At 31.0% G+C, this 17,136-nt stretch overlaps 1 protein-coding gene across 1 annotated transcript in view; it reads left to right on the forward strand.

The window, feature by feature from the left end:
- LOC129219400 (tyrosine-protein kinase Fer-like) overlaps positions 1–16,007 on the forward strand; it is a 127,932-nt gene extending 111,925 nt beyond the window's left edge. Inside the window, exons 17-19 of the mRNA XM_054853789.1 lie at positions 3,483–3,634; positions 6,859–6,981; positions 15,290–16,007. Of these exons, the coding sequence (XP_054709764.1) occupies positions 3,483–3,634; positions 6,859–6,981; positions 15,290–15,432 (418 nt within the window). The 3' untranslated portion in view covers positions 15,433–16,007. The remainder of the gene's footprint in view (positions 1–3,482; positions 3,635–6,858; positions 6,982–15,289) is intronic.
- Positions 16,008–17,136: the final 1,129 nt, after the last annotated feature.

Genomic DNA, 17,136 nt, shown 5'->3' on the forward strand with positions numbered 1-17,136 from the left:
CCACTCCCACCAAAAAAAGAAGGATAACATTTTCTGCTTTACTTGGAAAGCATTTACAAAGGTTTAGTTACCCCCTCAATGTGCAGTTTTGCTTTTCTAAAAAGAAAGAAAACACAATGATTTAAACAAAAAAGAAGAAAAAAATGGTCTCCACAGTTTATTCCTTCCAAAATGTCTAAACTCCTTTCGATGCAAGGGCGCCTTTTTTTTTTTTTTTTGTTCATATGTATTACAAAAGAAATTTATATGATTGTACTGCTTTTTATTAATTTTGGAAGGAGCATTTTTGTTCTGACTTGTGAAACTGAACGATCTTCAACGCGGCGCCATTTTGAAAACGTGACACCATTTTGGAAACATGTTGCTTAAAAAGTAGCGCGAAACTTAAAAATAACCTTTTTAAAAGGAGAAATAATGTAATTGAACGAGTTTAGGATCATCAGAAATGTAAATTTTACTAAATCGAGTAAGAAATTTGTCTGTGTTTGCGCTCGTGAACTTTGTAAAGCTCAGTTTTCAAAATTACGATTTTCATAACGAATTTGCGGCCGTGATTGCAATTTTTGCTTCTATTCTGAAACAAGAACATTAAGATTTTGCTTCTTTTACTGTAACCTTATTACATTCAGTACATAATGAATTTTCAAGCGATAAATTATAGGGGTTTTGCCAACTTAAGATGCAAAATCCTTTCTTTTGAAAAGAAAAAAATGGCGCCCTCATGCAATTTATTACTACTAGAAAATTATAACAGGTTTTTATTAATTAATTTCTCTCTCTTCATTAATATTAACTCTTTATTTACTTATTAGTTCTTTTCTATACTCTAAAATTAATATTACTAAAAACAATTATTTTGGCTAATTTTTCAGAAAAATCTCGATTATAACCCCCCTTCTGAAATCAACAAGTTTTATATACATATAACACACACACACACACACATATATATATATATATATACACACATATATATATATGTTTGTGTGTGCGTGCATGTGTGTACGTACAGGTGATTCTCTCCAAATATAGTCGGCCCTCGCCACTTCGCCCTTCATCAATCGCAGCTTCACTCTATCTCATTTTTTTTTCTCCCCTTCAAACTTATTTATCAAATTTATTAAAGTTTATTTATTAGCTTTTATAATGGTCTAGGGTGAACTCATTCCTTTAAAAATGTAACAAAATACTGATTTTAAACAAGGCAAGTTCTTACAGGTTACAGTAGAGTCAGTTGAGATAGGAGGACTGTGGAGTGGATTTAAAAACACTGCAAAAAGTTAAATATCGCTATCTGCTTTCAACCCTTAAACACTTGGGGAGTCTAGATCACTGCATTATTGAAATATGATAAATGATTTTGTAAATAGCATTCAACTTCTTGCTTTTCAAACAGTATGCATTATCTTTAATAAGGAAGTAATGTTGGTTTAATTAGGAAGTAATGTTCCAGGTTGGAGGAATATTGTCCCTCATTTGCATTTATTTCATCATCCAACATGTTACTGTTCTATGGAATAGGGATAGTGTGTAAGAAATGTGTGTGCGCGCAGTTCAATTCACAGTACCAACAATGTGAAAATGTGATATTTATAAGTGTCTAAGAGGGTCACGCATATTGGATAATATGAGTGTCACAGTGGATAAAGAATTTTTTCATTTCTATAAGGCTTTAATTATTTACAAATTATTTTATCTTTGCATTTACAAGATCATAAGTTTTCTACTCGCTAACTATGAGAACTTTCGCTTTCTAAATAAAGAAACATATTTCGCGGAAATTCACTTATTTTGGTAGAGGCTGGAACAAGGGTCGATTGTAAGCCAAATAAGAATTAAGATTTTTTTTAAATCAACTTTGTTGAAAAGACATGATTTATTTTTTTTACTAGTTAATTTGAGCTCATCTATATTAGGAAACATATAGGCCATAATCAATCACTTTTATTTTTTTGCGGGATTTTTTTTTTTTTTAAGTGAGGGAGTGATACCTGTCATAATCTTTACCTAAATGAAAATGACTGCAAGGTTGGTCGAATAGACATTGGAAACACCTTAATGAGTTTACAAAATATATATAAGGCACATTTCTTGAATAGACAACCTGATAAGGTTGCGATATTTTAAAATTAGGATATACTAGTTTAAGTAAGTAATATTCTACACTAACAAGTAGTCTACTGAAGTCATACAACATAACTTTTTTCAGAGACTAATAAAGCTGAATCTCATAATATAGTGGTGGTAGTAAATTTTGTGGTTTATTTTGTTTGTAAAACATAAAAAATTTAGATTGAGTAGCATTTATTTTATAACAGCAATAATTTATTTTAAATCTAATAACATAATAGCCTAAATTCATCACTCTCATAAGTGAGCGAATGATGAATTTTAATAACATCATTTCCTTTTTTTTTTTAAATAGTTATCTGAATAGCAATAAGGCTTAGTGGACTTAAACTATACCTAAATATGTATAAATCAATAGTAATAATAAGTTTTAAAATTTTGCCTCTGTTCAGTAGGGGCTGATGCGGCAGTGACGAGGTTAAAAAAACTATCAGTCGAACTTCAAACAGTCGAACGTCAAAATTTCCCTTGAGAGCAATAGAGCTAAAAATCAAGTTATTATTATTATTTGATACAATGAGCTGTGATGTCTATTATTAAAACATTCTTACTCCCATCAACTAGTTTTGTGTGCCCTCTAGTAGTAGTTAAAACAGGGGTGCCCCCAAGGGTGCACCCCCTAGATATCACAACAACCCCCCCAAAAGCAAGACCCCCCCCCCCCCCCAAAAAAAAAAAAAAAATTCAATGCTGCAGTCTGCATCATGACTTCCCCTAGGTGGGTACCCCTGGTTAAAAAAATTTTTGATAGGTCAGTGAGGGAGCAATGTAAGAAGGTGGGGTAACATTCAGTGATGATTTTTAACTTAATATTTTTAATAATAAATTATAATAATGGCATATTATAGTTCTTATTTGAACATAAAAGTCAAATTGTGAGAATATAAATAATACATTCATACTTCAATATTGCAAAAAATAATTTTAAAAGTTGAAATCTTGTGTGGGGACTGTACGAGGGAGTGACAAATGATTGGTTTGAATTACAGAATTAATTAATTTAGAAATGTCTGCATTATAAGAACTAACAAAGTAACTTTCATCACATTATGTATGCCTGTTGAATTTATTTTTAAAACAATGATAAACTAATGAGAAACAGGCTTGGGTCATTAATTTGACCTATTTGTAAAGAATCACCCATATGTATTTGTATCTTGTCAACACTGCATTAATGTATTTAATATGTAATGGAAAATGTAGTTCTAATTGATGACAATGTTTCAACAGAAATTTCGAGTTTTATAAAGTATTCTTTATGTTTTATATTAATTGTATAACTTTTATCTCTTCAACATTTAATTTGTTCTTTTTTTTAATCATTTAAAAAAAATTAATGATTATTTTTTTAGGGATTTAGCAGCTAGAAACTGCTTAGTAGGACACAAAAACATAGTTAAAATATCTGATTTTGGAATGTCTCGTGAAGAAGAGGAATATACTGTCTCTGATGGAATGAAACAGATTCCTATTAAATGGACAGCTCCAGAAGCTTTGAATTATGGTGAATTGTTTGCTCAAAATTTTATTTATATAATGAATTATGTTCAATGTGTGTCCCTCAAAGCAACACGTTATCAAAAGTATGACATATTCCTCAGAGAAGAAAGAGTTGCCTTAAATTGATGAGCAAATTTAGACGTTCTCAAGAAAGAAATCCCTATTTCTTCAGAATGTTGTGAGGGAAGAGTATATCCATCTTGCATGAGGATATGCTTCAAATAGCTTTACATTCTCTTCTGTGTTAATACAACATATTACTTACACTTTGGAGAACATTTTCAGTCAACTAAAGGTTTCTGCTGAAGCTTATTGCAGAATGCTCTGCAGCAAAGCTTGTCTAAGGCGTTGTTTTCCAACTGTTTCACATCTGCAAAGTGTTTGAAAACTATTGAAACGTTCATATTGATAACTGCCAAAATCTCTTAGCAGTTTTTATGAATGGCATGTGGTATTAAAAATAAGGCACTACATTGTTGACCTTAATTTCAGTTACTAATAATTTAGTACAATCACTGGAGTAGAAGTTTTCCTAAAATTCTAAATTATTAAAAATTGTCCTAAATTCTAGAACTTTGTCTTAAATTTTCTAAAACTTTCATGTATTCAAAAAAAAAAAAAAAGACTTTCAATTAAATTAAACTTTTTCTGTCATGCTCACTTGTATGTGGTAGAGTCATTAGTCAGTCAAGAACAGCAGTTGCTATGATGTCACTTCAGTAGATTGGTTTCTGCAATATGAGGGTATGTGAAATGGGAATGGTATACTTGAAAATTACAATTTTTTTAGTTAGTCAATGCCCAATTAACTTTTGAGCCACCTTCCTCATCATTAGTAGCCACTTTCTCCAGGACTTAATTATTTTGAATGACAACAGTTGAGGCATTACGCACTACACTGAATAGTATATTGTAGAGAAAAGTAGGGTGTATGAGATCAGTTACTACATTGTATGCATACTACAAAATGAGAAAAAAAAAGAAATTAAAACAGCTAATTAAATGCTAATTATTAATCAATTCTTTTAAAAAACAACACATATATTTTTTTAAAGCAAAATAAGCAAGATATGATTTTAGAATCATGAATATGTTTTTTAGAATCTTTAATTAATTTTTAATATTTATTTAGATCTAATTTTTTTGTTTCAATATTTTATTTCTAGTTTATAAAGCTTTATATTTTTATTATTGTCTTTAAAGTAAGTAAGTAGTGTAAAGTGTGATGTTTGATCATATTTTGCAGTGATAATCATCATCATGAACATCATCATCATGTGTAATTGGTTATTTAAAACCTCTTTTTCACTTAATCATTTGGCGTTTTAACATCAATGTTTTTGTTTTTTTTCAACTTTAAACTACATTATAATGAAGGACAATTCAAAAAGCCAAATTCAAAAATCCGCTAAATCAATTTAAAATTCATTTCATCATCACCAAGTATAAAACAGCTGCCTTTTTTCTTTTTTTAATTTAGAAGTCCCCTCAGGGCCATAACCAGAAAATAATTTTGGGGAGAGTTTAAAAACTTTCATGCGGAGCTTTGCGCTATTTGTGCTAATGTTCAAGTTGTCGGGTTATATATTATAAAAGCGTTTATGCAATTATTGTACATATAAAAGACATTTGAGTTTTGGAATAAAAAAAAAGGAACATTTATATGTCAAAAGGAACTTTTTGGGGGGGGGGGGGTGAACCCTAAGGACCCCCGCCGTACACGGCCCTGAGTCCCCTCCAACATGTCTAAAACTCATATATGGGGGCAAAAGTTAGAGTGGTGTTGTAAATTAAGTGATAACTTGTGATGAATGATCACTGTTGCTCAAAATCGATTTTAATTTATATAAAAAGAGGAACTGTTCATGTATACAAACCTTAAACATAAACAGTTTTAACCATAATTTACTTTAAAAAACAAAAACATGTGCACAAAAATGGCGGAAACAATTTTTAAAAAAAACATAGATTTTTTTTTTCTTCCAAGATAGTAAAAACCATGTAGAAAGCAGGTTTTTCCAAAGACAGTAAAAACTGGTAAATACCACAAATGGTAAAAACTGCCAATCTTGCTGCCTAAGCAGGCATGCTTAGAGATGAAGGAGCATTCGAGTTATAAGGATTTAAGTTATGGAGAGTCAACTGTATTAAGAACTCAACTTTAGGCTATCTTTGTGTGACTCTATAAAGAGGAAATTTGGAGGCATTCGGCTGAAAATTTTTTTAATTGAAGTCTTAAAATTTTTAGGTTGTCTTTTGTAATATAAAAATAGGAGAAACTGAGAGGCTGTTTAGAAAAATTTCTAAAACTGGAGTGTTAAAAACAAATTCAATCCATCTTTAGTGAACTTAGGGGTGAAGGTTTAGGGGGGCTTTCTCAATAATATTTTGTAGATGAAGTACAAAAACAATATTTTAGGCCATCATTGAGTGATTTAAGGCGGAGGGGATTCAGGGCATTCAGCTTCTCCACAAATTTTAAGCTATCTTTAATGAAGTTAGAGATAGGGATAGCAGTGGAGGAATGTTCCTTAAAAGTTTTAAAAACAGAGGTCTAAAAAACTTTTAGTCTCTCTTTGGAGCTGTAGTCTTGGAGTAACTAATTTTAAGTGGAAAATAACATTTTTGTTACTGAAGTTTTTATGGTGCTATTAAATAAATTAAACCAATTGTATAACTTAATTATTTCCTAACAAATTAGCAGTTTCAAATGCAATTCATTTTATTTTTGCTCATTTTGGTATGTAAATAATTGCCTAAAATAGTGTAAAAGGCTAGGTGCATTCAAAGGTGTCAAAGAAATGTAGCGTTAAGTGGGTGAAAAATCGGCCGTAATAGAAATCGAAAAATTTTAGTTGAACAGGGAGAAGGCAGGAAAAATGGTTTTTTATATCTTGTAACCACCCTGTAAGCAGAACTACTTGTATATAAAATTCTTGGATGGTAATAGATTTCATTTAAATGAGAGAAAAACACTTATTTCTGTTGAAAGATTTTTGGAGCTCAAGAGTGTGGACCTTGGGATTCTACTTTTGATATTTCCTACAGGTAGAAAACCAATAGTTAATTTATACTAAACCAAAACAACTTCAAAATAAATACAGTTTAACACACTGAGAACACATTGACTTTCTTTACTCTTTCAATTATGATAAAAACACTTTGTGGTTGCCATAAAACTTCTTTGTAACTCTTCAAAAGTATCTTATTTACAATTAATAATTACAGGTAGATATACCAGTTTGTGTGATGTGTGGAGTTATGGTGTTCTAATGTGGGAAATATTTTCTCTTGGGAATACCCCATATTCAGGATGGTCAAATAGCAAAGCAAGAGAGATGATTGACTCTGGTAAGAGTTTTATTTTTTCCTTTGTTTATTTTTAGTATAAAACATAGGGAAAGGATTGTGTAAATATATCTATGTGAATCTTGTTTCAGTAGTATAACAAGTTATGCAAGCAATACTATGGTCATTAATTTCATTTCAAATCAGAGATAAATGGATCCACTTCAATTTGCTTTTAATAGAATGATGATTAATGTTCAAATACTTGAAATATGAACTTTAATTGTTGCCTATATAAGGAACCATATTACAGTTTAAAATCATTATTCAAAATATTTCTCTTATGTGGCTACATGTTTAGGAAATATAGAATGTAACTTTTATGCTAGTCAAGAAAACAGAAAATGATGAATTAGCTTGGTGCAATTTTATGATTGTCAAGTATAGGATTTTGTTCTGTACTGTACATATTGCAATCAGAGCAGTGATGATACTATTTAAATCATGCAAGATGTGGTAAGCTTAACATTTTTATTTAAGATTTTTAAGGAGGAAAGGAATTTGAAATGAAATATAAAAGCTATTTAAGTAAACTATCTAGCACATTTACTTTAATAATGAATTAGTTAAAAGTTCTAAAGTGCTTTCTACAAATTTCTCTACTATTAGGGGAAGCTGCTGTACCCACGGACGTTTGTACCTACAGACGTTGATCGAGAAATTCCGGGTATCGTCGAGAGGGATCCTAATTGGGGTTCAACGTGTGTGTCACAGCTCTCCAACACCCCAGAAAGTTTCAATCCCATCAGACGAACATTTAAGATTCTATCACATTTTTTTGGTTTTAGTAGGATCTAAGTAAAAAATAATATGAGCAATTTCTTTTTTTTTTCATCCGTCGTGTATTGTATTATTCATTTTTGTTGTAGGTATCATGATTCCCTACATTTTGAAGGTTTTGTTTCTGATTTTTAATGTTGTAAAATTGTGGTCCTGTCGATGTGACTGCCTTGCAAAACCAAAATGGCATACCTTTGTACCCAAGTACACACAACCATGTGTACCCAGGGACAGCAATTTTTAGTATCCTTGGGTCACACTTGAGTCTTCTTACGATGTGAAGTACCTCAAAATAGTGCCTTGTCATCAACGTTCAAAATTTGTTTTTAACAATAATGATGAATTTGAAGGAGGGCTTGAAGATATAGTGTTGAAGTAACCCCCACCTGTTGTAGGATCTTCAGACCGTCAATCCCACCTGTTTTGATTTGAAGCCGACTTTTCTAGATTTTTGTTGGTTTAATCTAAACTGAGTTTTTTGTGATGGGTTAATTTTAGTTAAAGGTTTCAGTTTGCATATAAATTGAAGTTATTATGTAGGTACATAGAGAGCCATACTATCATGAATCTAGTTTTTTTTTCTTTTTTTTTAAACATATTAATTATTCATAACATCATTAACTCTCTTAAGACTAATAACTTTTTTAAAGAGTTCACTGATGTTAATGATTAAGGAAAATTAAAAAAAAGGGAAAAAAACTTTGATTAATTTTCAAAGTTTAATTTCTGTTGCATATCTTATTTAAGGTTATTTTCAATTGATGTTTGAAAAATTTCAACATAAAATGGCTTATGAAAATGTTTTGAGTATAATTGAGTTCCTCAGACTTAGTTATATATTATTTTTTTATATATCCATGGATCCAAAGGCACCTGTCTGTGGGGTGAACGGGTTGTTGTACCCATGAACAAAAAAGATGGTTTTTAAGAAAAAATTTTTGAGGCTGAAAGCTTTGAGATTTTTACCGGACAAAAATTGCTAAATTAGATGATAAGCTGTAGATTCTGCCGGATTTTTTTACAATCGATTATCCATTCCCAGAGACCAGCAAAAATTGAAAAGTAAATTTTGTCCGTTGGTACAGCAGCTTCCCCTACTCACTTGTCATATTATTTTCTTGGCTTTTAATCATAACACTAGACAATGAAACCCTTCCACATAAAAGTGTATTTAAAATTTAGCCAAATGTATTGTATTTTTCCAAGAAATGATAATTTATGTTTTCATAAATTCTACTCCATTAATATACAAATAATTGTTCTATAATGTGGTTGATAGGTAAAGGCTAACTAAAAACGGTTGTGCTGTATGAAACTATAATGTACGAGACCCATAGTCAGAAAACCAGTAAAACATTTTTTTTTTAATTTCCATGTAACCAATTTAATTTTTAGTACAAATATGAAAGTACAGTAAACTCTCAATTATCAGCCAAATAGGGTAGCATGGTAAGCAAGGATAAGCAAATTTCGTGGCTAATCCGCAAAAGAGGTTTAAAAAAAAAAAAAAAAAAAAAAACTAGTGCGTACAACAGCTTAACAATGTGTATAACAACACATACATTTCAACTCCAAATAAAAATAACAGTGTGTATAAAAAATGTATGTGAAGTTGAAGAAAAAGAGAATTGTACATTGCTTCAAATGGATTACACACATACACAGCAAATCCTGCCAATAGATCAAGTTAGGTTACACTACAGAAACGTGTAGGACTGGCAAGGGAGCTTTTTTAGGCCTGTAAAGAATAGCTGTAAAAATCAGAAGACAACTAGAGAGGTATTGGTGACCTAGGAAGGCTTAATGTCATTAAAAGGGAGGAGGAAAAGAAAATAGGAAGTAAAAGTATATTTTGAACTTGTTAAGTTAAAATGGATACATTTTCCACTTTAAGTTGGTCATTCCCCCCACCCTCCCAAAAAGGGGGGGTGTGTGAAAGATTGGATAAACTACAAATAAAATGAGGTAGTGAAAAGCAAAAGGATGGAAGTGCCAAAATTTAAAAAAATGAAGATAACCAGTAGAAATGGTAGAGGAACCTCTTCCTTGTTTTGGGACAAGAAATAGTACTAGTAGCCCTAAGCAGTATGATTTAGAAAAACTTTATAATGAAAACCTAGCTAGGACCAGAACTTAAATTACATTTTACTCAAAATTTAAAAATGTCAACTTACATCTCTTTGGTTCTCACAGCCTCAAATAATCCATCTGCAGATAATTGGGAGTTTATTGTAGTAATAACATAAAATAATTCATCAAAATTTTTCAATGTAATTTTGATAAAATAAATTAGACAATACCACTTTTGTTTTCAGAACTACTCATATAATTTCTGTGCGCCTTCTGTATCCTCATTTAATTTCACTTTTGGGTTATCTATTGATTCTTACAAAGTCATACGATTTCATGGTACATGAACCAATTTTCAACTACTTTTTGAACTTTTGGCGTTTTTCATCTTGCACTTGTATTTAGGTTCCTACTAGCGGAATCTTACCATTGCTTCTAAGGTATTTTCTTATACATTTGACTCATTGCTCTTTTTGCAAGAAAAAAAATTGCATTTCTTGACTAACTTTTTATAAATCCACTCATTTTCATATTCTTTGAACTGAAGATTTGTTCCCTAGAAAAATGTTCCATTGAGATTTGTTTCTTTATTATTGAAAGTACTAGTCATAAAAATTAGAATATAACTTTCGTGTAGACTCTCCAGAGTTGAGAGACAAATTAGTGAATTGGCAACCTTTTGTATAGTGGGTTCATCGTTGTGAGAAAACCCAAGTCAGAGTCTTGTGACCACGACAATTACAAGATCCCTTATTTTATGATTCTAAAAAACTCTAGATGTGAAAGAATGTCTTGTAGACTCCCCAGAGTTGGGAGACAAATTAGTGAATTGGCAACCGTTGGTATAGTGGGTTCACCGCTGTGAGAAAACCCAAGTCAGAGTCTTGTGACCATGACAATCACAAGATCTCTTATCTTATTATTCTAAAAAAACTCTAGGTGTGAAAGTCAAGTGGCTGGGAAATTCAGACCTAAAGAACAACATTTTACGAACTATGTACTTTTAAAATAACTAAAATAAGTTGGCACGAATTGAATAATTCATGAAATTGAAACAATCTCACCCAGCCCTGATTTCGCATCTCGCAGACGAGGATAAATCCACAAAAGAATCTGCACAAGAGTTTAGATGAGTAGATAAAGAAGTTTATTCCCGCAACATTCACGAAAGTCACACTTTTGGCTCATTTGCCGTGCATCGGCCAGTCGGCAATCACAGTGGCGAAACATCGCTGGTAAAGTATAAATACACAATTCCACTTTCTACAAAAATGCCATCGTATCACAAAATACGGAACACACAGCCATCGAGCAATTTCACTTTTACATATGCACACTGGCAGCGTTCAAATTCTGAGGGTGAATTCGAAAAGTCCGGCCAAACATTGCGTCACGGCTCAATAAATTCAACGCACCCAGCTCACATCTTTTCAGCCTGGGGAAGTTAAATCAAATCCTCCCAAAAGTCGAGCAAAATATGTGGCATACAAGAAATTCATTATTCTTGAAAACAAAACCGTTAACCGCAATGCACAAATCAGAACTCTTAGAGAATATCGCACCATATTCGGTAACCTATGATATAGCAGAGACAAATCTCTGAATTTACGGGCGCCTCTGACGTCATTACCTGCACTTTGTCTCAGACAGAGGCGGAGGAAAGAAATTGCTCCTAATTAGAAAAGACAAAACGAAAGCGTGAATTTGGAAAAAGAATAAAAAGAAAGGATTCTAATGCAGATTACACTACAATAACATTTAAATTTTTTTTCTTTTTGTTTTTGAACATGTATTTGGTTTCTGGTTAGTGTAAAACTGTAAAATAGGTTAATTAAAAACAATAACCTAATTAAAATTTAAATCAAAGTATTATGCTGAACAATCTTTTACTATTTTTCAATATAATAGGGAGCATGCACTATGACGTAAAATATGATTAAATTGCTTTTTATTTCATATATTTGATGATGGTGATGCCAAAAATCAACATTAAAATTTAAAACAATCATTCACTTGAGCGTGAAAAGCAATTAAAAAAGGAGATCTTTGTAAACAATGTCACATGACTGAAAACGCGCAGCCATTGGGCCACATCATAAAACACTATTCTTCCTCTGCTCCGCTGCCGCTTATGCGACAGTCAATGCGTTTCCCACATTGCTTTTGGCTATTGTTATAATCAGGGTACAAAAGTGGATGACATTTTTTTTTTTTTTTTTTGCTTTTTTGGCGTTTTTCCTGTTTTAGTGAACTTTTCAAAGATGTTTGCAGAGCATTTCGCTTTTGCTTTAAAATTTCTGGGCATTTTGATCTATCTATGAGCCAAAAGTTTTCATCCGATTTTTTGAGACCAGTACACTCTTGAAGAAGCTGTGTCTTCTTATCTGTGGGGGTTGATAGTTTTTATTGTTCACTTTGAAAAGGAAAATAGAGGGAACGAACAAAACATGTAATTACACTCTGACTAAATTTCAGATTCTGGGTGCAATCATTTTCTTAGAAGTATTAGATTTGTAAAGACTGTCCTTATCAATACTGAAAAGCAAAAGCTTTGATGTTTTTTGGAAAGGAGAGCTTTGGATGTCTGATTCCTAGGGGGGGGGGACATGTGTACGCCACTAAAGTATTTAAACTATTTAAAAGGGGATTCTGACCTTTTTCCTGAAGTGCAGTTTTCAAAATTATAACAGCATTTTTTCAAATTTAACTGCTTTTTAGGGTCATTTTTTGTGTATTTAAGAGCATTTTTAGAGTTTTGTTAGGTCATCAACTTTTGAGCCTTTGTTATTATAAACGATTTGTGCTTTGTTTTAATTTCCTTTTTTTAAAAGATGAAACTACTTTTCATGTAAATTGATGGAAGAAGGGCTCGTTAAAGGCCAATCCGATGATTTGCCAAATTTAGATAGTTGACTAATCTGTTTTTATTATTTGGGAAGATGCCCTGATTTTATATCAGCGGAAATGAAAGGAGTAAAAGAAAAGCAATAAGTTGAGTCAAAAGCTTATATCTATATTCATGAAAAGAGGAATTTTTCGCCTAATAAGTAATTTAAAAACCAAAAAATGACTTTAACATTCTTCTAATGTGTAAAGAGAAATTGATGCTATGTTGTACTTGATTTTATCATTATATAAGGTTAATGACAAGAGTCAATGTTAAGCTTTTTTTTTAAATTTATTTTACGTGTAAATTGTTGTTGAATTGTGATGTTGCAGTTCTAGTTCATGGAAAAACGAATTCTCATGGTGCTAGAACTCAGATATTGTATTTTTATTACTGAAAAATTTACTACATATGAACATATTTCATAGCCCATTACTGGTTGGGTGCCCAATAACTAATCATTTACTCTACATAATGTACCCCCCAAAACTTTCACTTCAAAATTTACATTTAAAAAAATCTTCAGTTAAAAAAGTATTTAGTTGCTGCAACACGTCTAAACTTAAATCTATGTTTCAACCATTTACATATACACCATACTTTAAAGCAAAGCTGCATTATTTTACATTCTGTAAAAATAGGTTAAAATTGCAAAGCAATTTTTAAGAACTTAAATTAGTTCATTTTAAACCTCTTCATCTACAACTTACACTAAGGGACCTTTAACCAGGGCCAGGATGTGAATTACCAATAAATTCTTAAAATATGCAAAAAAAAAATATACAGTAGGCACCGCTTAATGTGATCACTTTGGGACAAATACAATTTGATAACAATAACCGACTGATAACAATAACCGAAAAGAATCCAGGAGACACAAAATAATGATTTTTTTCCAATTAAGGTGCATTTATTTTGACAACCTCAAATTAAAATCACAATGACTCAACTGAATGCAGTTTTAAATTATTAAATTAACAGAATGGAAATATCTGAATTATAAAAAGTTAAAGCTAAATTATACAATTTTTAATCACATAGTAATAGGTGCAGTAAAATATGACCGCTTTCCCTGACATTCGTAAACCAGTTTCAAAGCACATTCAACTTTTCTATCTTTTCCAGCATGGTTTTGCTTGTTGTTTAAATTTTAACTCAACTTTGCTTTGTTTTCAATCTTGACACAATTCTTTAATAGTTTACAAAGTAATGGCAACAATGGAGGTCCTTCATTAATGGCTGCAACATGTCCAGAGACTGAATTTTTTTAGGTGCAAAAGAAAGTTTTCTTAGGGGGAGTCTGTGGTCACTGGGAGCAAACTTTCTGTAGCTTCATTCTTAGAAAAAATTTTGAACTGCAATTGAAAACCACAAAATGCTACACGGAAAGTTAGTCTCGTCAGGGTTTGCCTATGTATTTCTGTTAATTGAGGAACAAAAACGGGGGGAAAAAATTGAAAGTTTATGAAAAAGTGATAACACAATAAACGAAGACGCTGATTATGATATACGACTTTTTTAACGTGTGTTAACATACAAATGTTCTGGGAATACGTGATTCTGATAACATTAAGCGAATTATAACATTAACCGTGATCACATTAAATGGCGCCATATATATATATACATATACATTCTTTGATGAATAGGTTTTACATAGTATTTTTTTCATTACTATTATTAGTATTATTATTCAGTTTCTTTATAATAGAGTAACAAACTAAAAAATCTAATTTATAAATGGAAGTTAAAATTTATAGCTAAAATTTTGTAAAGTAATAATAAAAATCAAAATGTTATTTGAATAAAAATAAAATATAAATAGATTTATGATGAAGTAAACTTATTAAACTTTAGTTACAATCCTCAAGAACTTCAGAATTGTGTGCATTTTGAAACAACATGATATTCTTAAATCGAAAAAAGCATACTATCGAAAATCCATTCTTATATCACGAAAAAACTCGATTCAATATCAATATTTATCATTGAATATGATTCATTTACAAAAATATCTTCATTGATTCTTCATTTTCCTCCTACTTAAAAAAAAGCCTTAATTTTGCCTCAAAGTATGAAAGCCCATTTTTTTACTAGCTAAATGCTTTTAAAATGAGCACTCTTTCATAACAATAAAAATCCCTACTGAAAGGAGAAAAAATAACCAAATACATAAAGCCTTATTTATCACTTGTGAAGCCCTTATGACCTCTGAATGCATTCAGACTATGACTTAAAACTCGTGCTTGGAATGTGTTGATTCCATGTTCTTGGGCTCCGCCACTGCAATGTAAAGCGCTGCTAGCAGAATGAACCCAGGTGTTCATTGACGTTACAATATCTTTTCGCCCGATAGTTTCATTTTTGTGGAGGTGTGGTCTAATTACCTTTAAAAATAGTTTTAATTACATTTAAATTAATTAAATAGAGATGTTATTGGTATATTTCTGCATAGTTTTTCATGATCTTTCGTTTAGTGAGTTTGAAAATCATGCATGTTCCCCATTGCTTTAACTTGATTTTAATTTTATGATTATTTAGTTTGCAAACCTAAGCAGAATTTAAATGTTTTAGGGTATCGTCTAGAATCACCACCCAATACACCTGAGTATATATATGAACTGATGATAAGAACATGGGATTATAATCCAGACAGAAGGCCCCACTTTAGTGAGATAAAGGAAACACTTGAAAGTATTGCCTCAAGTTTTGTGTGATGTTCAACGATCATTTCAGCATATGAAATTCCGAATAGGATATGTGAAGTGAAAATTTTGCTTATGTTTTATGCCATCCATGGTTTATTGCATATCTAAGAGTTGTGATTTTATATAGCGCAATATTGTTAAATATTAGTCTATTTTCAGACTATTTTTATTGTTGATATTTCTGGTATGTTATATTTTATTTACAAAATAGCATGTTTTTTATCTGCATAGATCCTATTTGCTGCATTTACATTATAGCATACTTGTCATCAAACATGTTCATCTAATGCATTACATTTGTTTATTAATGTGTGATGGATCTTAAATATGAGCTATTTGAATGTGATCTATAAAATAGAAATTTCCATACTTTTAATTTCCATTAATTTAAATAATATTTAACTGGTTTTAGTTGAAAATTTTGAACATTTAACTACCAACCACACAAGGCCATTTTTCCTTAATTACACAGCACACACATATCACTGCACAAGAAGGAGCAAGACAAGGTAGCTGCTCATTTCTAAATTTTGGCTCTCTGGAAAAAAAATTGAAAAATATTCAAGAGGAAGAGTTAAAGTGAATAATCACAATCAAGAAACTAATTATTCTGTATGTAATTAGCATTAAAATTATTTTTAAGCAAACTTAAATTAATTTTCCACTTCCTTTACTGGCAAGAACTCTAAGCCCCTTTCCTATATATATATATATATATATATATATATATATATATATATATATATATATATATACATACACACAGCCTGTTCCCAGTTAACCTGCAATACCTCTAATTTTGCAACCTTCAGTCCTAGAAGCACACTTCAAATTGCAACAATGGTCAAAGTAAAATGTAGAGTTAAGATATGAAAAGTTTGAAACAAAAAAATAATTTAGCAAAAAAACATCAAATCTAACCTTTTATGTGATCTTTATGTCCCCCCATTCATATTTATTGAAATCACAAGTGTAAAAAAACCAAACACAAAAAAATTGACATTAGTGTGATGAATATTCACTGAGATATTAAACTTCAAGATCCTGAGGGACCATATTGAAAATGAGATGGGAACAAATAACACTACTAGAAGAATACTCATTACAGTAAAAGTTAAAGAAAAAAAATAAGTTTTTTTTTATAACTTTGATTGCTATTAAAAAATAAAAGGAAACATCTATATGGCCACTGAAAACCACAAGTTTAAAATGGTATTATTCATAAACCGCTGTGTTTTGTGTCATTTGCTTTCATTGTTTCTTGATTCATGTGATCCCTTAATATGAATCAGCAGGCATAGGGAACATGTAAAAAGATAGATTTCTTATTTTTTCACTAAATTCTTTTTCCGCTTCAAACTTTCAGTATCTTTACTCTGCATCTCATTTTGACCATTTTTGTAAGTGGAAGTATGTATCTAGCACTAAAGCTTGTGAAAATAGAGGTACTGAAGATTAAACAGAGGTACACTGTAATGAAATTTCACAGAGGTGTACCAATGCCTTTGATATTAACATGTACTAACTTTCAGCATTCGAGATAAAAGTCCTGAGAATTTAGGATCCCTCAAAAAAATTATGGAGCAAAGAGCCATGTTTAGGTTAAGTTTACAAAAATGTTGATTACATGAGTGAAATTTCATAGCTTCAGCTATAGGCATAAAATCAAAGTCCATATTAAAAAATATTACTTTTAATTTAGTGTAGGAGCAA

The sequence above is a fragment of the Uloborus diversus genome, chromosome 3 (assembly GCF_026930045.1).
Source record: "Uloborus diversus isolate 005 chromosome 3, Udiv.v.3.1, whole genome shotgun sequence".
Lineage (NCBI taxonomy): Eukaryota > Metazoa > Arthropoda > Arachnida > Araneae > Uloboridae > Uloborus > Uloborus diversus.